The following is a 22,855-nucleotide window of genomic DNA, read 5'->3' on the forward strand; positions in this document are numbered from 1 at the left end:
GCCTGAAACACAGTGCATCACAAAACCAATCGCCTGAAGGTCTTGTGGCTTCTTTGTGTCAATTACCACCAAAGATTACAAGCCTTGCTGAAACAATCCCAGGGACAAGTGAATGCCATGCATTTTTATTTGCACATGCGATGATGTTCACAAATGGAACTGGTGACCTAGCTGGAGAAGGGCCTTTCACATCACCTCCTGTTCTTTTTAACTCAGGGCTGTTGGACCTATAGCCTTCCAGATATTGGCAAACTACTCCTCCCATCATCCCTCACCCTTTGCCAGGGCTGATGGGAATTGGAGTCCAGCCACATCTGGAGGTTCTCAGAGCCCTATTTTAACTAGGAATGCTAGGGGTTGAACCTGGAACTTCCTGCATCAAAAGCAGCTGCTTGACCCCAAGCTTAGAGTCCCTCCTCGTACAAGCCAATCCTCACCTAACTGCATTCTCAACACATGAGGAAAAACAAGCATTTTGTCACCAACACTTATTTATTATCAGGTACTCCAGAAGGACAGGACTTAAAGCAGGGGCCATCTGAACAAGTCCTTCCTACACGATCCAGTTTGAGCCCACATCTCCAAGCCAAGGCAGCTAAATATCTTGTGGCATGGGAAAGAGGGGGGGGGTGTCCTATTTTCCTTGCAAGACTGGCCCACCTGCCCCAACGGCTGTTATTTCCACCCACCAGCATCCACTGCATGTACCGCTGGGAGAGGTGGAGGATCGCTACAGGATCGGAGGCACTGAATCAGCACAGGGGCAGAACCCAAGAGAGGAAACAGGTGTGGTCTCCTCTTCTGGATGCATCCCTGAGATCCGGCTGACCCTGGAGAGCTGCACCCTAGGAACCTGCTGTGGTCTGTGGCAGAGAGGACTGGACCAACCATCACTCCAAAATGGGTTTCTCAGATTCCACGGAATCTCCTCATCTTCTTATCAACCCTCTTTTCTCTCGCCATTTTCTTATAGAAACAAGGAACAAACAGCACCTACTAAATGCTTTGGCTGATTTAAAGGAGGAAGAGAGCAAAAGCCGAAACCCTTCCTGGATATGAAAACAGTTTGATCCAAGATAAAACAAAAAAAAGCTGCAGAAAAAGAAAGTCCTATTGTCAGCCCCCCACCCCACTCCACCACACACACACCCCACGCACACTTCCTTCAGCCCTTAAGGCTTCCACTTCTCCTTTTTTGGAAGAACCATCAACGTGGGCACAACTGAAAAACTCTCTGTGGAGATCTTTTCGTGAAATACAGCCAACGGAGACTGGTCATTTGACAGGAGTGGCAGCCAGAGCATGAATTAGCACGTGGGGGTGGGGGGAGATGACAGATCCCTGGTGCCCTTCACTAAATCCACAAGTCCCACCCTGACTCCCTCAAATGTTAACTTCATCATGCTGCCCTCACCCCCAAGCCCTCTTAAAGAACTGAGGGCCAGCTACACCGTAGGCTAGGTTAAATGCAAGATGGCAGTTAAGGTGTGTGTTTTGTTTTTAATAGCAGCTATAGACAGGGAGCAATCAGGATTACAGCATGTCAGGAGAGGGGTTTCACTCATTCCCCCATGCCATGATCCCAAGAAAGATCTCCCCCTCCCCTCAAAGTGAAGCTTTGCATCTTTCAGCACCAAGCTACGGGGGAAGACTTAACCAGCCCCCTTCATGCAACACAGTCTCAACGACCAGCCCCTGCTAATTAAAAAAGAACACAGACACATTAAATGCAACCGTGGATTTAATTGGGCATGTCTTCTGTCCCAAAAGGAACCATCATCACAGAAGGGAACGGGAGGGGTGGGCAGGCCTCCTCCAACAACCCGCCCCCCCCAATCCAAAGCCCCCAAGATCATGATGGCTTTCCTGCTCTAAAAATGAGCTGGGCTTCGTGTTAAGGAGTCCAAGATCATGTCAGTGACATTTCTCACCCCCTGGTGCCCTCTCCCTGCATAAGGAAGCATACAGTTGTGTGTGCTGATCTCAGTCTGACTCCTTGCCCCCATGGCCAACTGTTCCCCCTCAAACATTGCTGCGGAGTCATTTTCTCAGAAAAGGCATGCAGCTACAGCACAGCTCATTTAGGGCCAGGGTGGGTGGAAGTTAAACCTGCCTCTGCTGGTAGACCTGAGTTGTTTGCGGTAGATCAGTGTTGATCTCTAACTAGGTAGATCAGTGTTGATCTCTAACTTGCAGTTGTTTAACAGCAGCTGCACCCGAATGAATCCTGCCTGGACACATGCACACACACTCTCTAACTCAGGAGTGCAGAACCTCTTTCAGCACAAGGGCCAAATTCCATTCCAGAGAAGCTCTCAGGGGCCGCATTCCACTGGTGGGTGGGGCTGAATTCAAAAGGGGTGGGGCCAAAAATGCCAGCATATTTTAACTTAAAGCTCTTACTGCCAGCAAGTAAACGGTAGGAGAGGCATGTTAACCTTTTAGAAGTGGGGGGGGGGAGGAATACACAAAAGCCAGGAAGCCACCCAACTTTGGTGGTTGCAAGAAAGAGGTGGGGGCAGGGGAAAGACGCACAAAACCTGGCAGGCTAGATTGGGACCCCTGCCCTAAATTATACTGCTGAAATGAGGAAACCATGGAGAAACCAGGAGTGGACGTGTGCACAGGAAGACCAGCTGTGAGCTTCATTCAGTTCTGGTTCTCAAAACAAATTCCTAGGCTCAGAATTCTTTACGACAAAGTGTGTGTTTTTTGCACCGGGTTCCAGTTGGTAGAACTCGGGGTTCTGGTAAAATAACCCAACAAAGTATAGCCCACAAGCCTGACATCTTCCCACCCCTGGTTCAGGGCCCAGTTTCTAAGGAATTAACACCACACACGCACTCTAAGCAGAGTGCCCGGGAAGGACGTAGCCACCCTACTATTAAAGGGAGGCAGCCTACTTCACTTGGTGGACCACAGGGTGCAATTAAAGTGCAGCAAGTAGAAAATTACTCCATATATTTTTAACTGCCATATGAGACATCAAAGTGTCTTGGACTGTCGCCTCCAAGATGTTAATCCAAGGATCTACCACGACGGCACCCAGCCATGGGCTATTCTATAATTTCTCTGGTTAACGATGACCACTCAGCTAAAAGGGGCTCTTTGGTACATTTTTAAGCTCGCCCCAGTCTTGCCTTTGACTACCATGTTCAGTGAACACTTGAAGGGGGAGTATGCAGCACATGCCCCAGCCCCACTCTTGACCTCTGAAAACATTCACCAGAAGGTGTGGATGGAGCTGTACATGCATACAACTGTACATGGGTAGACTGTATCCCCCTGACCAGACAGTGATTGCAACCACGTGCATAATTGTACGCACATAGAATCCCATTTATACCTTCAGCTGAACTCACGGAAGTTGGGAACAGGGCCTGGGGGCACCATCTGACTCCCCTGATTGTGGTTTACAGCCAGTCAGCAAAAAAGGCAGTCCCTGACTACAGGCTTTAAGAAGACACAGCACAGAAGGAAAAAAGGATGCAGAGGGAAGAGGGAAAAGGGAAAAGGGAAAGGAAGTGCTTCAGAAAAAGGAGCTTAAATAAGAGATTGTTTTAAATGCAGAGGTGCATAGTAACGTGCAACTTTAAAAGGATATAAGTCAAAGCATTAACTGGTCCCTCGAGAATCATGCATGCACACACACACCCCTCAGGTGTTCCACTAAAGGGTATGAGAGATAAATAGCAAGGAAATCTCCTGAGACAAAGATGAAAAAATGGACCAAGGGAACAAAAAAGAATGTTAGTTTCATCAACAGATTCCTTCAGAAAAACAAACCATTAATGTCCTCTTAATTATTATGCTAACCCTACGGACCTGCAAGTGATCAGGGAGTCACCTGGCGATCTTCCTGCCACAGAGCAAAGAGTGGACCATCATCCACGCCTAGTTCTATTTCCATAATCCACACAACAGTTAGTTACAAAACTTGTACTACAGAGACATACAGATAGCTCAAGCAAATGAGCCAAGGCGCATGCAGAAGCTACAGGGGGACACAACATCCCTGCTCTCTCCCAGTTCCTAGGCAATCTGAAGGTGAAAGAAACCATTTTGATACATCCAGCCATCAGCAAATGTTTTCTGAGGGGGGATTTCTAAAGTTACTAAACTTCTAGGAACTTTAGTAATCATATAGCATTTGAGCATGCTCAAAAGCACTTCACAAACACTATGCAAGAGCAGAGCACTGAGGAGACCTGAGTTCGAATTCCTGCACAGTCACAAAGCTCATAGGATGGCCCTGAACAGGCTAACTTCACCTACATCACAGGGTTGTTATGAGGTTAAACTGCCCTGAGCTCCTTAGAGGAAAGCTGTTTACAACAATCCCATACTCTAGGCATATTATTCCACGGCTGTAAATCAAGTGACCAGCAAAGCTGGCTGGGGAATTCTGGGAGCTGTAGGACATTTTTTCTGTCAAAACGTGTATAGGATTGTGCCCTTAGTAAATTCATGGCATGGGTAAGATTCAAACTTCAGCCTCATAGCACAATCTTATGCATGTTTCTTTGTTCTTTATCCCATCCTTCTACATAAGGGTCAGCTCAGGGAACATTAACAGAGCAAGCCTATGCATATTTACTCAGAAGTAGATCCACCATGTTCAGTGGGGGTTTACTGCCAGCTAAGTGTGCACAGGGCTGTGATTTAACTGTGAGGTAGAGCGAAGGACAGAAGCTGTGTTACCTGGGAGGAGTCCCCACTAAACACAATGGGACTTGTATCTGAGTAGACTCTACTCACACTGTGGTGTAGTACAACTTTCCTGAACCTGGCGCCCTCCAGGTGTGTAGGACTACAACGCCAAATCCCACCATCCCCCAGCCAGCATGGTCATGGAGTATGGGACTAGGGACCCAGTGCCAGGTCCAACTCTCCACTCAGATATGTCATAACTATGAGCCAGTCATATGAGCCATAGTCTCTCTTTCAGCCTAACTTCACAATAGTCCTGTAAAGCAGGGTAAAATAGATCAGGCTGAATGTATCTTTTGGGAAGGACTTTTTTTCTGCCTGAACATGCATAGGATTGCACCTCACATCTTTAAAAGCTCGCCTAGAACAGGGCTCAAATTAAAGGGAGGCTTGATGAAATCCACAAGCCCGACTCTCCCCAACTTTAGCCAAATTTTGTCCGCCCCGCGTAGCCGTCTAAGAACGGGGGGGGGGGGAGGGGACGGGGACTCTGATCCCCCCCCCCTCCCCGTGCCGCGTAATTTTCTTACGCGTTTTTAAAACCCGGTTGAAGGCTCTACGGCGGGGACATGAAACCTCATTTTGCTTTGTTGTTTAAATCCCATTTTTGGAGCATCCCAACAATTCACATCAAAAGCCAGCCTGGACCGAAAGCCTCTCCCGCGACGATGGCGCAGACGGCGCAAAGAGCTCCAAAAGTTGCTTGAAAAGAGGGGAGAGGGGGCTGCGGGCGAGCGGCAGCCTTGCACACTTCGCGCGTCAGTTTCACCTGCGCCCTGGTCCATTTCTCTCCAGCTTCGCCGGAAGATCCCGCGCACACCGCCTTGCCCCCAGTCTTACCCCGCGAGGAAGCGACAATTCTCGGACTCGCCCTCGGATACGCAGCGGAGGCTGGACCGAGCAGCAGCAGCAGCAGCTGACTGGACCAAAGGACGATGAGAAGGGCCGCTCGACGCTCCTCGACACCCATTTTCCCCCCGATCTCCCGGGAGCCAAAAAGTACAATTTTGCTGAGGCTTTTTTAGCCGGCGCATCTGAGCAAGGCATAAATACATGTTCGGTACTTTGTGGCTGACCAATCTGAGCAGGGGGCGGGGCAAGCGGTGTGGGCGTGGCAAAGCCTCCATGTGCGGGAGTGGGAGATGCCGCCCTTTTCCCAAGGAGCTCAAAGGTTTCTAGCTACCCGTCGGTTCGAATATCACAATGCCCCTGTGAGGAAGACTAGGCTGAGAGATGGCGACCCCATGAGCTTTCCCGACTGAGAGTACGGGGAACATAGGAAGTTGCCTTATGTCAGACCATGGGTCCATCTAGCCCAGTGTTGTCCACGCTGACTGGCAGCAGCATTCCAGGGTTTCAGGTGCGAATTTTTTCTTAGCCCTACCTGAAGATGCCGGGAATCGAACCTGTCAGGTGCTCTACCACTGAGCTGTAGTGCCTCCCAGGGAGTTTGAACCTGAGTCTGCCCAGTTGTAGTCAAGCCCAGCTAAGGAGATTGGGTTCCTGGCATCTAGAGCAGCCTCTGGACACATTGGACTACATGTCCCATCATCCCCAAACGCCGGGATTGTGTTGATGGGTGATGTAGTCCAAAACATCTAGAGGCTGCCAGCTTGGAGGAAGGCTGATCCATTGTATAAACCACCTCAAAGCGCTTCTCCTAGATGGCACTATTGTGATCTTTGCAACAGCCCTATAAAATAGATTAGTATCACAGTACTGTGGATTCTCTGTGTGTGCGTGGGGTGGGTGGGGGAAGAGAGACTGAGACTGCCCCAGTTAGCTGCACCACTGACTGGAGATTTAAACCCCAGTCTCTCTGTTCCTATTCCAACACATACCACACTGGCTGATTTTATTTCTTTATTTCATTTCTATACCTCCCAATAGCTGAAGCTCTCCGTGCGGTTCACAGAAAAATGCACATCACAATTATAAAAACATAATATAAAATCCCTAACATGCAAAATTTAAAACAATTTAGGATGCAATCCTATGCATGTTTCGACAGAGAAAAAGTCCTACAATTTCCAGCATCCCCCAGCCAGCCATGCTGGGAATTGTAGGACTTTTTTCTGTCAAAACATGCATAGGATTGCACCCTTAAATAGCTAAAACATTTACAATAAGGTACTTGGCCTAATAGAAACAACTAATACAAATACCCCCTCAAATGCCTGGGAGCAAAGGACAGCCCTAACCTGGCTAAGAACAACAACATGCAATTTTTAAAATGTGTGTGTGTGTGTGTGTATTTACACACACACACACACATCCACACACATACACAGTAGTGCAGCAGAAAATATGAAGAAGTGCAGCTCTGGGACCTTTTTTTTTCAGAGTACAAACAATGATGGATCTGCCTTACTCTGGCAAGAGAATGAGGTGATAACGAGGCTTTCAAGTTTTACTGCTTGTGATAAATTAAGACAGAGGAAGCTGAAGAATAAGGGAAATAACTAAGCAGAAGTTGGGAATTTCTTTCATTTTCTTTTATCGAGTTTGTACTTCACACTAGCCATTTAACTTTGGAGTAGTGGATGTGCAAATTTCAAGCTTGTGGGTTCTGTGTTTTTTTGTTTTTTGTTTGTTTTTAACTAGAATGTCATGATTGACCAAGTGGAGCCTGGTGCAAAAAACATAAACTTACAATTAAGGAATTCTGTGCCTAAGAATTTGTGGACTACCAGCATCCTTCCACACAAAAAACCACTCCTGGTTACCCAAGCTTTTTTCTTTTCTTTTTTTCATTTCAGCAGTATAAATTAGAGGCAGACGGAAGGAGTAATTTTGTTGTTGCTGTTGTTAAACAATTGGGAGTTTGAAACCCTTGCTGATCTACTGCAGATCACCCAAAGCTCTACTGGTGGATCCAGATCTACCTTCTGCCCACCACTAGTTTAAATAGTAACACTTCTTAGCAGGATTGTTTGCCTTTCTATTTCTAATTCTAATGACAAGCTAAAGGTTGCATTTCAGCTTGGTAAAGATCTTTTGTTAAGGCCCAGTGTGTTTTAGAAGTTGTTGCTGTTCAGTCGTTAAGTCATGTCCGACATGGACCATAGCACGCCAGGCCTTCCTGTCCTCCGCTCTCTCCCGGAGCGTGCTCAAATTCATATTCATTGCATCGGTGATGCTATCTAGCCATCTCATCCTCTGCCGTCCCCTTCTCCTTTTGCCTTCAATATTTCCCAGTATCAGGGTCTTTTCAGAAATAAATGCCACCTTGTTCAATGGAGCCCACTCCCAGGTAAGTATACACAGGATTCCAACCATGCCCCGTACAGGTAGTTTTGAAATGTTATTAGTAGTTTGTTTGGGATGTCTGTGTTTCTATACATGTCTTGTCAGAGAGGTAAGCCCTGTGGACTTCAATAGGTCTTATTTCAGTATGGCATTTCTCCCCAACCTGGTGTCTGCCAGATGTTTTGGATTATAACTCCAAGCATTCCTGGCCATGCTGGTTGAGGCTGATGGGAGTTGAGTTCCAAAACATCTCAATGGGGCACCAGGTTACATAAGAACGTAAGAAGAACCATGCTGAATCAGACCAAGGGTCCATCTAGTCCAGCATTCTGTTCACACAGGGGCCAACCAGCTCCCTGTGGGCAAACGACAGGCAGGACATGAGTGCAACAGCACCCTCCTACCCATGTTCCCCAGCAATTGGTGTACATAGGCACACTGCCTCTGATGCTGGAGGTAGCACAGAGCCATCAGGACTAGTAGCCATCAATAGCCTTCTCCTCCTGGGATTTGTCTATTCCCCTTTTAATTCCATCCAAAGTGGTGGCCATCACTACACCTTGTGGTAGCAAATTCCGTCGTTTAACTATGAGCTGTGCGAAGAAAAACTTCCTTTTGCCTGTCCTGAATTTCCCACCAATCAGCTATATGGAATCATCCCGGGTTCTAGTATTATGAGAGAGGGAGAAAAATGCCTCCCTAGCCACTTTCTCCACGCCATGCATAATTTTGTACACCTCTGTCATGTCTCCCCTCACTTGCCTGTTCTCTAAGTTAAACAGTCCCAGACGTCGTTAACTTTTCATAGGGGATTGCTCCAGCCCCTTGATCATTTTAGTTGTGCTTTTCTACATTTTGGGAAGGCTGGTGTACAGGATTGCACTGTAAATCTCTCTCATTGGTTTTGATTATTGTACTTTTAATGGGTTGGATCTAACATAGCAGAATGGATTTCCCTCTCCCCTGTAGTCGTCCCCCCCCCCCCAATCTGATCCAAAGGAGAGGATGGGGAAGTCCCACTGTGTGAGCAGAAATCCATTCATGTAACATTGGATCCAACCCAATTTTCCCCCCTGCTCTGTGTTGTAAGCTGCTTTGAACATATGGCATATAAAAATTGTTAAATAAATTCCTTAGTGTGGTCCCATGCTATGATGTTTCCCTTGTAGATTTCTTCTGGTTAGGAAGCAATTCAGGGCACAGGAGCTCTGCCAGGAAGAAAAAGTTGGCAACCCTAGCCAGGATTTTAGAGAGTTGTGTTTTGTTTTAACTTGTCTTTCACGTCCCTATTCACAATATATCCCTTTAGGAAGGAACACAGAAGATTTTTCAGGGAAGAAGAAACCTCTCCCTACAAAGGAAATGGGCACCATTTCCCATTCAGTGATTCTAAACATGCTCTAAACATGGGAGCATGTTAAAGCTGGACATCAATAACTCATAAAAACATTAAAATGTTCTACAAAGAAAATTGAAGAAGTTTGACCCTTGAAATGCTTCAGAAGAACGGATAAAACAGGGATAATTTCAGATGGAAAATAAGAAGTCACAGCTCATAAAAGTTAAAGGTTCTGAGACTCTGCAAGAAGAACAGGAAACGTTGATTTTGGGCAGTGAAGAGGACATTATGGACTCTACATGTATATTGTTGCAGCCTTCCCCAAACCTGGGGCCCTCCAGATGGATTGGACTAAAACTCCCATCATCCCCAGTCAGCACAGATGACGTGAGCTGAAGTCCAACACATCTGGAGATGCCCCAGTTTGGAGAAAGGTGCATTATTGTCTTGCAACACTACCTGATTTTTAAATTATTATTGACTGAGATTTCTGGGACGAGTAAGAAGAGGACATCCTTCTTTACCATAAGCCATATAGGAGGTGTGTGTGAGCTAAGGCCTCGCTATGACTATGAGCAAGGGGCTTTGTTGCTGAATAGGTGGCCAATAACTCCAACAGATTCCATTTCCTGATCTTCTTCAGGAAATGAGCTGCAAACGTGAACTTCATCATGCTCTGGTTACATCCGCAATTAATGCCATCCTATCCTTGGTTCATTAACTCTGGCCCAGCCCTGCCATTAGGCAGAGTGAGGCGGCTGCCTCAGGCAGCAGATGCTGGGGAGGTGGGCAGTGGCCTAGTGGTGGATGCTTTTGCATCTCCAGTGTTGAAGTAAGATTCAGCTGCCAGTCTGATTGGCTTCTGCATGTGGAATTGTGTGGGGGGACGTGGCATCTTGTTTTTTGCCTCAGTCAGCAACTTGTCTTGGATTGACCCTGGCTCTTTATGGGAAGAGCTCAGAGGTTTTCAGGTATACATGTTTCACTCACAGTTGCATCATGGCTTTTGTGATCTTAAGGCTGCATCATCGATCATTCCTGTGTATAACTGATTTGGTTCAATAACCAGAATACACGATGCCTGTCCCATCCTGTATGAGTGTTATTCAGGACAAGACATCTAAGGGCACATTCCTATGCATGTTTAGACAGAAAAAAATCCTACAACTTCCACCATCCCCCAGCCACTATGGTTGGCTGGGAAATGCTGGGACTTATAGGACTGTTTTTTTGTCTAAGCTTGCGAAGCATTGCATCCTTAGTTTTACGTAGGGATGTACAGATTTTGTAAAATGTGTTCCGGCTGCATTTCCCAGATTGTTAGGTGCTTTTCATTCCATCATCCGATCAATGGTGGAATTAGATTTTTTCCAATTTCCTGAATTTGCACAAATTTACACTTGCAAAAATGTGCAAGTACCCCCCTCCCACACAAATCCCCCCCATATGCATTTTCATGCTTTCGCCTATGGGGGAAATGTGCATTTTTGGCCAGTGTGTGTATGTGTTTTATGTATTTTTCTATTACTAAATCTGCCTAAAATTCCGGAAACTAAAACAACTGGTCTGCAAGTTCACAGAATCCATGCAACTCGGGAAAAGCTGGTCTGCTGCAGAATCTGTGGGTTGGATTCATAGAAATCTGAACTTATTTGATCCCTTTGTGGATTTCTCCAACATCCCTAGTCATCCCAGAGCTAACACAACTTTCTGCATGTGTTTGTACAGCTGACAATCTTCAAGTCTCTGACAGGAAGCATATTGCTTCCATGTTTCATATCCATCCTTCCATCATGCACTCCCTGACCCACTGCTGAATGATGGGTCCCTATTGAGATTAATGGAAGGGTCGGTCACATTTAATTCCTAAGAATTCAGTGGTGACTTTGACATTGGGTGTGAATCCAGGGGTGGAGACACAGACTTTATTGGGAGACAGGAACTGACCTGTTGTTCCTAGAATCTGTCCCAGCACTTCCCAGGCAATGACAGGATTTTTGCTCAGAATCTGCTAGTTTTATTATATTCCTAAAATATCATGAAACGCTACTGAACGATCAACACCCCTTATTGATAGAGCCAACAATAATGAGGGAAGAGATACTGCACTCAAGATTTTCCACTTGATGCAGCCAGGGCAGGGCTGGAATGAACATTTGCACTACATATGCTACGGAGAGTCAAATGCGGCCAAAGCAGGAGATTGCATTACCTGCTTGTGAAAAGCTCCCGTTCTTTCAATAAAATCGTTTTGGTGAGCCTTGAAGGTGCTTTCAGGCACTTTCAATATGCATTGGTTGTTTCCCCTGCCTTATATGAGAGTCTGCTCTGTGATTCTGCCCTCCAGGTCAGCGTCCAGGAAATAATCTTCCCCAAAGTTTCTTGTGTACGGGAATTGGCATCTGGAGCAAAGATAACATCTGGCAACCCCTTTGCGATGCCACCGAGTTCATAGCCGGATGTACCCTATCCCAATAGTTTCTCGCAAAGGTTATGCATTACAAGCACGGATGTTAATTTTACACCCCCGAGATGCAACCTCACTGACGGAATGGAAACATACCATCGGGGATGAAAATAGAGCTTCAGGCAACACCTTAGGCAGGGAACACGCAAGGCCGAAGCGAGGCCTGGCCTTAACAGCTCTTCAGGTAGGAAAAATGTAATCACGCATGACGGAAACGGCATAGCTTGTTCTCTAAGGTTATTTAAATGCATTTGTCCTTCCTACTTACCGCTTTCAGAGAGATGTTTTGCTAAATCCTGCCTTAGAAGTCACACATGGGACGTGCAACAAAAAGCGGCCATTGGTGTGCTCTTTATTCAGGATTCAGTTTCTAGCCACTCTGTTCCCAGTCCCAGTGGTTTTCCCCCATCAACATTCCACAGCCACTGCCCCCTTGGGGTGTTTTGGAGATTCCCCCCTCCCCTTCAAGTTTGTTTGTCTTTTCTCTGCAAACTAACATTCCCTGAAGGCAGCTGATACTTCCCAGGTGGGCATGCATGCAGCCTGAACACGGGAACTAGAAAGAGCAACGTTACCCTCTGTGCTTCCTGAAGTTCTTCCTTCTAATCCCAAATGTTTGGAGGCTGGCTGGAGTTCCTTAGCAATGCGGGGAAATACTGTTTATTTTCTTGATCCTGCTTTCCTGTTAAAAATAAATGTCCAAAACTGCTGACAAAAAATATCAGGATGGGCATCAGAGAAGAGCCCAAAACAATAAAAACAAGGAGAGATATAACTGAAAACAACAGGGCGGGAAGCAAAATCAGCGGGCCCAAAAAGGGGATCCCACCAGGAGAAACTGAACCTGCTTTCCCCAAAGGCCCGGACAACAACAAGAGTTTTGGTGCAATGCCAGATGTGAGGAGCTCAGCCCAGCCTTCCCCAACTTGGTGCCCTCCAGTTGTGTTAGACTACAACTCCCATTATACCCAGCCAGGTTGCCAGGTTGGGGAAGGCTGGGCTAGACAGACCTCCAAGAAAGAGAGCGCCATAAAGTGCAGGGGGGATTGCAAACCTTCACACACATTGAATGCACCAGTGTTCGGGACCCTACATGTACATTGACATCCAGATGTAGCACTCCTCCACATGAGTGGGGATCCTGATTGGCCCAGGATTCCCCCTTTGTAGAGGATTCCTTCCCATTGGTCACTTGAACATGTGGCTGTCAGGAGATTCCACCCTGTGCCTTGATGGGTTTCTCCCAAAGCTTCTGAGCCACTGGCAGCCCGGACTAGCCGAGATGAAAAGAAGGCTTCTGCAATCCTGCCTTTCTTGCCTCACCTTCTCGCTCTCTCTGGGTGGCATTCCACAGCCTGAGATAAGTATGCAGGGACAAGGCCTTCCTGTCATTCATCCCTGAACTGCACCTTCCTTACCTGTGGGCCTCAGGCCTTTTGGCTCTTATGTCACAGCAAGGCCTGGTATTATAAGAACAGAAGAAGGGCGGTGCTGAGTCAGGCTGGCGGCCCATCTCCACCTTCAGAGCCACCAGGTGCAGCCACAGGGATGGGACTAAGCGGCACAGGCACTGTCTTGCCTGCTTTAAAGGGGGTCTGTGTGAAACCCCTAAAGTGGGGGGAGGTGATCTGTGGCCCCCACTGGATGTTGTTGGACTCCAACTCCCAGCAGCCCCTCCCCCAGCCAGGACAGCCAACGGTCAGGGGTGATGGAGGTCAACAACTTCCGAACGGGCACACGTCACCCAGCCTTTCAGAGTGCGACAGCTAAGAAGGCTCCATCCCATCCACCACCTGGCTCACCTCCAAAGGCCAGGGGATGAGGAGCAGGAAGATTTTGCTTGAAAATTTGAGAGAGCAGGTAGGTTCATATGGGGAAGGCAGCCCATAAGCCATCCTCAAGGACACCCATCCATTTCCAGGTCCAAGCCCCGGTTCTGGGAGCAGGTTACAGAGCTAGCCCTGGTTGACTCTGGCACAAACAACACCCCCATCTTTAAAAACTAAAACTAACTAAAACACTCTCCCTCCTTCCCTCTCCATATACATATAACAGCACCGCTACTGATGAGGGCGGAAGCCAAAACATTTAGCTTAAATATATTTTTGGAATACTTCGTGGTTAGTCTTTCTATCTTTCTTATATATACACACACACACACACACACACTGACCTGGTTCACACAATCACCGTAGCCCACCATGGCTTGTTTAAGCCATCATGGGTTGCAGTGCATGCCAGCCGCCATTTTGAATATGCAAGCGTGCACCATGGCTTATCCGGTCGTGTGAACCTGGGCGTTGTGGATTTTGTGAGGGTTCTTCTAGGGTCCTGCAAGGGTTGTTTTAGGGTTATCCAAGGATTGTTTAACCCTCATGTAACCCACGATGCCCAGGTTTGCATGACACAACAACCCACGGTGCCCACTCGCCATGTCTTGGGCTGGCAGCCGTCACCAAGCTCTCCGGGTGAATTAACCCATGGTGGCTTGTTGCGATGTGTAAACAGGCTCCTCTCTCACACACACACGCACACACACACCCTACCCATATCAACATCTGAGAGCCTTCTCCACGAAAGGTTCAGAGGATGGCACCAAGGAAGAGGGCCTTTTTGGTGGTGGCCCCCCTCCTGATTATGGAATGCTTTCCCCAGCGGGGTACAGGTGGCGCCCACATTGTCATCCTTTTGGCTCCAGGTTAAGACTTCTTCTGTTCCCAGAATCCCAGGCATTTGCTGGCATACGTTGGGGTTCCTTAATGCATTGGTCGAATTGCTTATGGCTGTCACTGATGTTTTCGTTGTTTTATGGGGTGGTTGTAGTTTAGTGGATAATTGTTCCAGCTGCTGTAAATTTTGTATATTTTAATTCTGTTGTAAGTTGCCTTAAGTCTTTTTTTTAGAAAGGCATTGAAGGAGGAGGAGGACGAGGAAGAGGAGGACGAGGAAGAGGAGTTCAGAACCGAATCGCCAAAATTCTCGTTTTGTTTCTCTTTGCTAGAGTATGTAATAGCCAGTTCAAAGCGATGTAGTTTCCTGTACTCCCTGATGTATTTAAAAAGGCTTTTTATGTATATGTATCTGTTGTCAGCTCATTGGAGTCTCCAGAAGTGAGACTATTAAGGGTTCTAATGTATAATGACAAATTATTTAGACACACTTAATGTGCGCTTTGCTTGTCTGTTTTCTGTTACCATCACATGAATCACTATTGATACTGGCAGTTCCACTGGGTGGAGAAAGCATCACTTCACTGTCTATTACCGACATAGAGTAAACAATTTATTTTTCAGAAACTTGAACAAACCATCCCATCCCCTGGCACACACGTTCGTCCCACCCCCCGCCACCCCCTCTCTTGCTAGGGTCTCCCAATCAAGCTTGTCCTCGTACCCTTAAAGCTAGATGTTTCTGAATGAAAGCACAGGGCAAAACTACATGTTATGATGAACGCATGATCATATTTAATGTGTTCGTAAAAAAAAAAGCTGGTATGGGGGGCAAATGATCAGACTCAGCACTGTGACTTGGGGAGGGGGAGTTCATCCTCTCCCCCTGACCCAAAGTACTGCTGAACCTTCTCCCTACTAGGTGATACTGGAGGCAGCAGGGAAGATACAAATGGTGACAAGAGTGTCTTTGGAAGGAAGATTTGAATCAGGGCTGTGGTACAGGGAGGGAAAGGGTTAGCCCTCTTCCTACACATATTTTTATTTTCTTTATTAATAGCTACTGAGTGGAAAACTAGCTTGCTTAGGGTGCAATCCTATGGGGTGGCCGTAAGCCTCCAAATGCAGAGGTTTACAGCCGTCCAATGCAGAGCGGGAGGAGCAGTGGAGGCAATCTTCAGCTCCATGCTCCCCCCACTCTGCATTTTAGCTGGACGGGCATTTGCACCTGTCTAGCTCAGGCATCAGGGAGTGGGGGAGGAAAGGAGGCTGGGGGGGCCTCTGGATATGGCATAAGCCGGCCTCCCCAGTCTCCTCCCCTCTCCGCCCATCGGAAAGCCCCTTTTCTGTCCTCTCCAAGGTCACCTTTGCAACCTTGGAGAGGCAGCCGGTTCAGTTCTTTCTGTTCCAGCTGCAAGGGGGAGGGGGCGGGGAGCTTGAACTCCTGGGTCTGAGGTCGGAGCACTGCCCCCAACCTCGGATCCAGGAATCTGAACTATCCTATGGCCCCCGAGACCCTGTCTAGGGACTGTAGGACAGCCCTCTTAAACTTTTAAGTTCACACTTTTAGCCCTCTGTGGTTGGGAGCAGCTCAGGCATTGTCAAGGGCTCCGTGGAGGCCTCTCTCAGTCTAATCCAGTAGCCAAGTCCAGACACAGACAAAGGGATTCTTTTCAAAGCTTTATTCCTCTTTTATAACTTAACAACTCTACCGTTAGCAACTAGATATGAGCAGCAGAGTACCTATGCCCTAAGTTGAAACAGTTGGTCCCCATTTGAAAGGGAATCACTGGCAGACCCTGAACTTATGGGCTAGGGAGAATCCCTCCCCTTTTCCCTTGGATCCTCTGGGCGCAACTATTGTTTGCACGCCAGCCGGGCACTACGCCTCCTTTCCGTGCCCTCCATTTGGCACCGCTCCCTGCGTCGGCGTCACGCGTCCATCAAGTCTGCTTCCCGCGCTCTGTCACTCCCAGGACTGCTATCTAAGCTAGGAATGCCAGTGGGAGGAATCTCTGTCAGCTGTTGGCCCTGGGAAAGATGAGCGCGCTCCTCTCCCAGGAGCGGCTCCTCTTCCTCAGAATCAGAACTACTCTGGGATTCTATGGGCTCAGTGTCCACCCTGACAGGCATGGGGGTGGATCTGGTTTGGGGCCACGGAGGGGCAGAGGGGGTTTGACTCTCCGCCCCAATGCCGAAGCCCCAATCCAAATCTGTAGAAGGTCCAAACATGGCGTTGCAGTTTGGCCCTTAAATGTGAAGGCTCCAAAGTGTAGGGATTTGTTACTTTCACAGCCTTTTGCAGCAATTTGACTTTCACAACAGATCTTTCTGGTAGGGCCTTATGACTTCACTGTTTATTGGATGAGAAAAACAGGGCCATCAAAGAAGCCAGTGAGCCAAAGAGGTGTCATTCCCAGTTCCCAAACTCAGCTTCAGCATTCTATGCCACCACAAGGACAAAAAAAAAAACCTGGGGGGATTCACGTGCTTCGGCTAAGATAGCTAAGGAGCTATCCAAGGAACAGAAGGCCCATGGAAGTGGGCCTTCAGCCTGACTCAGCACAGCTTTTCTTCTGTTCTTATAAGAAGACCGGTCCTTGCAGTGACATAAGAGCCAAAAGGCCTGAGGCCAACAGGTAAGGAAGGTGCAGTTCAGAGATGAATGACAGAAAGAGTTTGTCGCTGCATACTTATCTCAGGCTGTGGAATGCCACCCGGAGAGAGCAAGAAGGTGAGGCAAGAAAGGCAGGATTGCAGAAGCCTTATTTTCATCTCAGTTTCAGGGCTGCCGGTGGTTCAAACGCTTTGGAAGAAACCCATCAAGGCACATGGTGGAAACTTTTATCTGCCGAGACAATGAGTGGGGTGGAGGGTGGAAAACCAGCGTGAAAACAAATGGCATGGAATAATCCGGGCAGGGTGTTCTCAGCTGAGCCTGACTGAGCTCTTTCGCTTTGGAGAAGTCCCATAGCTCAGTGGCAGGGCCTGTGCTTTGCTAGCAAAAGGGTCCAGCTTCAAGCCCCAGCCTCCAGCCACACACTTAGGTAATTTCAGACTCTGGACTTAATAGTCTGGCTCTTTAGATCAGCCTTCTCCAACCCAGTGCCCTCCGGATGCTTTGGACTTCAACACCCATCAGCCCCAAGCAGTATAGCCAATAGTCAAGCTGTAGGCTCAAATATCTGGAGGGCACCAGATTGGGGAGGCTGTTTTAGAAGGCGATGTGTATTAGTTCACTTACTTCAAAATGCGGTAAGACAGGCTGGCTGCGCTTGGCAGCCCTCCTTCTCATTTTGGTGAACTGGGCCCCAGACTTCTGCCCCAAAGTCCTACCCTGCCAGCACCTGTGTCAGCACCTCCAGTGAGGGCTGGGATGAACTCCAGTCTGAAACCCTAGAAAGCTGCTTCCAGTCAGTATCGACCACGAGTAGTCAACCTAGGGCATGTTTCCATGCTATCAGCTTCACTTTGTTTGCAACTTTGTTGTGATGTTTCCCCAATCGCATCTTCTCCTTTTGCTGTTTCCACAGCCCTTAAAGTCCCGGCTTATCATCGCTGTAGCCTAGGGCTCTGTGCCGTTTCCACAGAGCTCTAATCAAATTGTTTTCTTGATGGTTGGGTGGAGTCTGAGTAGAGTTTGGGTTGGGTCTGATTACCTGATCCATGTTCCCGCCTCCTCGGCTGTGTTTCGAGGACAATGGAAGGAGGAGCTGATGGAGGAGTACCAGATTTTTTAAAAGGAATCAGCTTTGTTGCGAAGAGAGGCTTCCCCCCTCTCCCCCCATTTCTCCTTCCCCTGAAAGCCCAGATGCACCTGCATTTCAGGAGCAAGTCTCATTGAGCACTATAGGAGTTACTGCCGAGTAGACACACACAAGCTTGTACTGGGAAAGCGGGGGGAACACAAAGAGGGAAACCAGCCCCCATTTTAACCCAGAGGACCTCACAGACCACAATGGGAGTTACTTCTGACAAGACAATAATGGGTTTGTTGTAGGAAAGAAAGCAGTAAACACAAAGACAGAAACCAGCCCCCATTGTAACCCGCAGGATCTTTATAAGGAAGCTGTGAAGGAGTTACGTTCTAAGGCAATGGACCGAAGCTGCGAGATCACGCTTAATCGCATTTCAAGAATTGAGGGCTTGATATGTGCCGTGTCATTTGAGGGACTTCTCTGTCATTTCTGTGGTTGTTGAGGGGGCAAGCCTCATTCAGCACAATGGGATAAAACACCCCTTGACTGGGGTCATGGGCTGTGTTCTAGTGCTTATTTTCAATTATGTTTTAAAAGTTGGTCCCTTGGCATCCTGCTCCAAAACAGTGATGAAACTTCTGGAAAACAGGGAGGGAAAGGGTTGGGTCACTGAGGTCAGAGTGACACACCCACAAAGGCCAGGCTACACGAGCCGTGGGCAGGACTATGATGCCGAATCTAGTGCGGTTGTGGAAACAGGTCAGTAATGGAGCTGCGGTAAGCTGGAAAAGTCAGACCATAAGCAGTCTCAGAAGAAGTGGGTTTTCCATGTTAAAAAGTGGTGCTGGTGCTGAACGGCCATGACGTCATAGAAACACAGAGACCTCACAGCTCTTAACCACAAGCCTGTTCCAGTTCTTAAGGTGTGCAAAGTCCCATTTTTGCTAAATGATTACAAGTCACACATCTAAAACCTCATCCTTTACAACGGAAACCTCTGAAAGTATGCATGTCTCTGCCAAGGCCTATACTTTTCTACTCTGTTAGGGCCTGGGGTTGAATTGAGGGCCTGTAGATTAAAAATTATTCAGGCCAAAGATCTCACTAGTTTCGACCTTATACTACACTGCAAGGCTGGAGTTGTATCAGGGATCTGCAGATTTTTTTAAAAAAAATAGTTACCCGACTCTCAATAGTAGGAAGTTAAAGATAAGTTTAAAATTTCTGAGGTCTGAGGGGATAAATTCTGTAGCTCAGTCAAAGTGTGCATGGTTGGAGATGGAAAAAATAACTACGTATAACCTCTGCAAATACTTCCTCCAGTTAAAAGCAAAACAAAAACCTTAAAACTAAAAGTTCTCTCAAACCAGCCACCATTTCAATTAGTAATTTAGCAAATTACAAATCCCCCTCAAAAGAAAAACCCAACAACTCCTTAGCATAGCGCTCCTTTTCACAACCTAGTCTACCACATGTATGTGGTAGCTGTTGGTGGGAAACAGAATTAGCAAAAAGCACATAGGTTTTTGCGGACCTAGAATCTATGTCTCTGGACACTGGGCTTTTCTACATGAGGCATTTATTGTGCGCTTCTCGTTCCCTAATCACAGTCGTTTATGAGCTCTTGAGACAATGTCATGACCCTCCAGTTTCACTTCTGTGTCTAACCAGCACTTTCAGTGAGTATTTTTAGAGCAGAGAAGATGCGGCATTTAATTGTGAAAGTGAAAGAAAGTGCAATTTCCTTTTGTGTACTTGCACTATTCTGCTATACTATAGTGCCACCTAGAGGTTATGTAGCAGAAAAGCAGGAAAGGAAACACACCTCCTGTAGTGTTTGGATCTCAATTCTGTGATGAAAACAAAAGAAGATACAGTGGGTTTTCAACCAATTAACGGCCTCTTGTAGAAAAGCTCTTTAAAAATAATCACATCCTCATCACAAAACTGTTTATGTTAACATAAACTTAAACCATCTGCACTATGTTAAACAATAACAAATCCCTTAAAACTCAAAACATGGAATGTTTAAATCAAAATACACGTTGAAATACTTGCCTGCTGTCAGGAGCGACCTTGGTGCCTTCTGAAATCCTCAAGTAGCCCAGAATCAACACACAGGCAAAAGGGCTCTTTTCCAAGGCTTTATTTCCATTCAATCTAATGATGCTTACAGATGCTAATTGCCTTAGCCTAAGAGGAAAACATAAGAGGGAACAGCCTACCAAGGGGTTCTAGCCTTAGGGAGTCAGTTGGTCTCTGTTTGAAGGAAAAGGCAGGAAGCCTCTGAACTTAAGGGCTAGGAGGAGAGAGTCCACCCCTTTCCTGTGGGGATCGGGGCACAGCTGTTGTCATCGTGCCAAGCGGGCTGAGCGCCTCCTCTCGGCACCCGCAATCTCTTGCTTGTCCCTGCGCTGGCGCCTCGCGTCCAGAAGCTCCAGTCGTACCTCCCTCTCCCTGCCAGGGTCACTGTCACTCTCAGGAATGTGAGCAAGGAGGGACTCTCCCTCCAGCTGCGCCTCTGAAGGGCGAACGTGTTCCTCTCCCATGGTTTCTATCTCTTCCTCAGAATCAGAACTGCTTTGGGGCTCTATGGGCTCCGATCCAACCCTGACACCTGCTAACACAGTTACAAGAATTTCAGGAACACAGTTTGGGAAATTCTCTGTAGAAACATAGAACAGCTTTAAAAAATACAAACTCAAACTTTTTTTTAGTTTTTGAAACTTTACAATATACCCCTACAGAACACTTGGTGCTGTTGGGTCTATTGCCTTGGTGCTAAAAGCACGGCCATGACCAGGTATTTCTATAATAATTTTTTTAAAGGATTTTGTAATCATACCAGTTCTAGGGGGAGAGAGAGATAGAAGCATGCGTAACTTCTTGGAGAAATGTTGCCATGTGTCCAAGGGGCAAAAAAGAGGGAGTGCCTAGTTTAGCATTAGTCTTCGATCGCCTAAAATCCTGTTGTGTGAGTTCTGGAGCTGTGATTGAATACAGTCAGGGATTTTTCACCTCCGAGGATCTTGTGTATTATTAATTCCCATAGAAATTATGCAAGAGCTTTAAACATGCAGTCTTACCCAAACTTACTCCTGCCTTCGCCCTCTTCTGCCATCTCGAGACTAGCTTTCCACATACTCTCAGTTCTATGTTTGTTTCTGTTTTACAAAATAAATACATGCATACATACATACATAAAGTATGTGTGAAATGAAACTTTACCATTCAGTCCCAGGCCTGCCCCGGGATTTTGGGCTCCTTATAGGGCTTTTATACATCTTAGTGGTGCTTGCCCCAAGCTTAGAACATGTCCACTTTATGGTGTTGCCATAAACTTGCAACATTTATTTTATTACTTTTACATCTTACCATCATGGGTGGAAATTTACCACCTGGGACAGGGACAATGACATCGCGCTCAGCAACTGTACAAAAACACACCATGGTGGCTGGTGATATAAGAACTGCCACTTGACCAACCTCAAGGGCAAATTTTGTCTACCTTACAGGGTTGTTGTAAAGGATTCCTTTTCCTTCAGATTTGAAATGTTACTAACCTTTGGAACCATTATTTCATGATTTTTAACAAAATGCTTACATTTCCCCAATAAGGATTAAAATCTATTAGATTTTGAATACGATACCTCTGATATAGGGGTGATCTGCAGGGGTGCTTTCTACAGTTAAAACTAAAGGAGCCCTATTTTAGTACCATTCTCCCATACCACCTCCCTTTGGTTCTAGTTTAAGTACCGTTTGATATAAACCTACTTTGCATGGCTGTTGTTAAGGGTTACAAGTAACAAGATTGTTTTCCCCTACAAATAAATGTGCAAGATGGGCTGCAAACAGCAAACAAAAGTAATTACGTGTTTCTAGCCTATGTATGCAGCAAATTAAAGGCTGCTACTGCACATTTTTCTGTCTGTCAATGATATCAACTCTGCCAGAGTACCAGTATCTCCAAGCTCAGGTGATTGGATTTAATACGTTTCTCAAGCTGCTAGCTGCTTTCAGCTAGTTTACAAAGTAAAACAGGCAAAGCACATTTAAAATGAGTATTTTCCATTTTAAGCACTGTTTAAAAAGCACATTGTGAGCTTTTTGCACTCCAAATTCAGCTTTAGGGCACAATCCTATCTAGATAGGTGGCCACCTCCAAACTCAGAGGCGACCACCTATCCAAAGCAGGGCAGGAAAAGCACGAAGGAGATCGTTCCCTCCGTGCTTCTCCTGCCCTGCTTTCTCGGCTAGACAGCCGATTGCAGCTGTCTAGCTGCGGGAGGACAGAGCAGGGGAGGAGGCTGTGGTACGATACATTGGATGTGTCATGTCAGCATTTCTGCCCTACCCGCCCTGGAACACCCCTTTTCGACCGTTCCACACTCCTCTTGCGAGTGCACAGCACGGGGCTGTTCCGCACTGCCTCTGGGGGAGGTCGGTTCCCGGAAAATGGCATATCCTATGGCCGTCTAGCCACTGTCTAGCGGCCACAGGATTGCTCCTTTAGTGAAGTTTCATTTCACACACACAGCCACGCAGCCTTTTGACCGAGCTACACATTTTATCTCCGCAGACCACAGAAAATTTAAAATTATCTGTACTTTTCAACTATTGAGAGTCTGAGTAACTGTTTTGTGGTGTGTGTGTTTTTTAATCTACAGGCCCGTGATACAACTCTGGCCTTGCAATGCAGCACAAGGTAGAAACAACCAAG

At 46.9% G+C, this 22,855-nt stretch overlaps 1 protein-coding gene across 1 annotated transcript in view; it reads right to left on the reverse strand.

The window, feature by feature from the left end:
- Window positions 1-5,796, reverse strand: part of LOC146337001 (semaphorin-7A-like) — a 57,233-nt gene extending 51,437 nt beyond the window's left edge. The window contains exon 1 of the mRNA XM_084816880.1: window positions 5,551-5,796. Within this exon, the coding sequence (XP_084673006.1) occupies window positions 5,551-5,680 (130 nt within the window). The 5' untranslated portion in view covers window positions 5,681-5,796. The remainder of the gene's footprint in view (window positions 1-5,550) is intronic.
- Between the last annotated feature and the right edge of the window lie 17,059 nt (window positions 5,797-22,855).

Source organism: Heloderma suspectum, chromosome 11, assembly GCF_057233095.1.
Source record: "Heloderma suspectum isolate Gila_16-S chromosome 11, 16-S_ref, whole genome shotgun sequence".
Taxonomy (NCBI): domain Eukaryota; kingdom Metazoa; phylum Chordata; class Lepidosauria; order Squamata; family Helodermatidae; genus Heloderma; species Heloderma suspectum.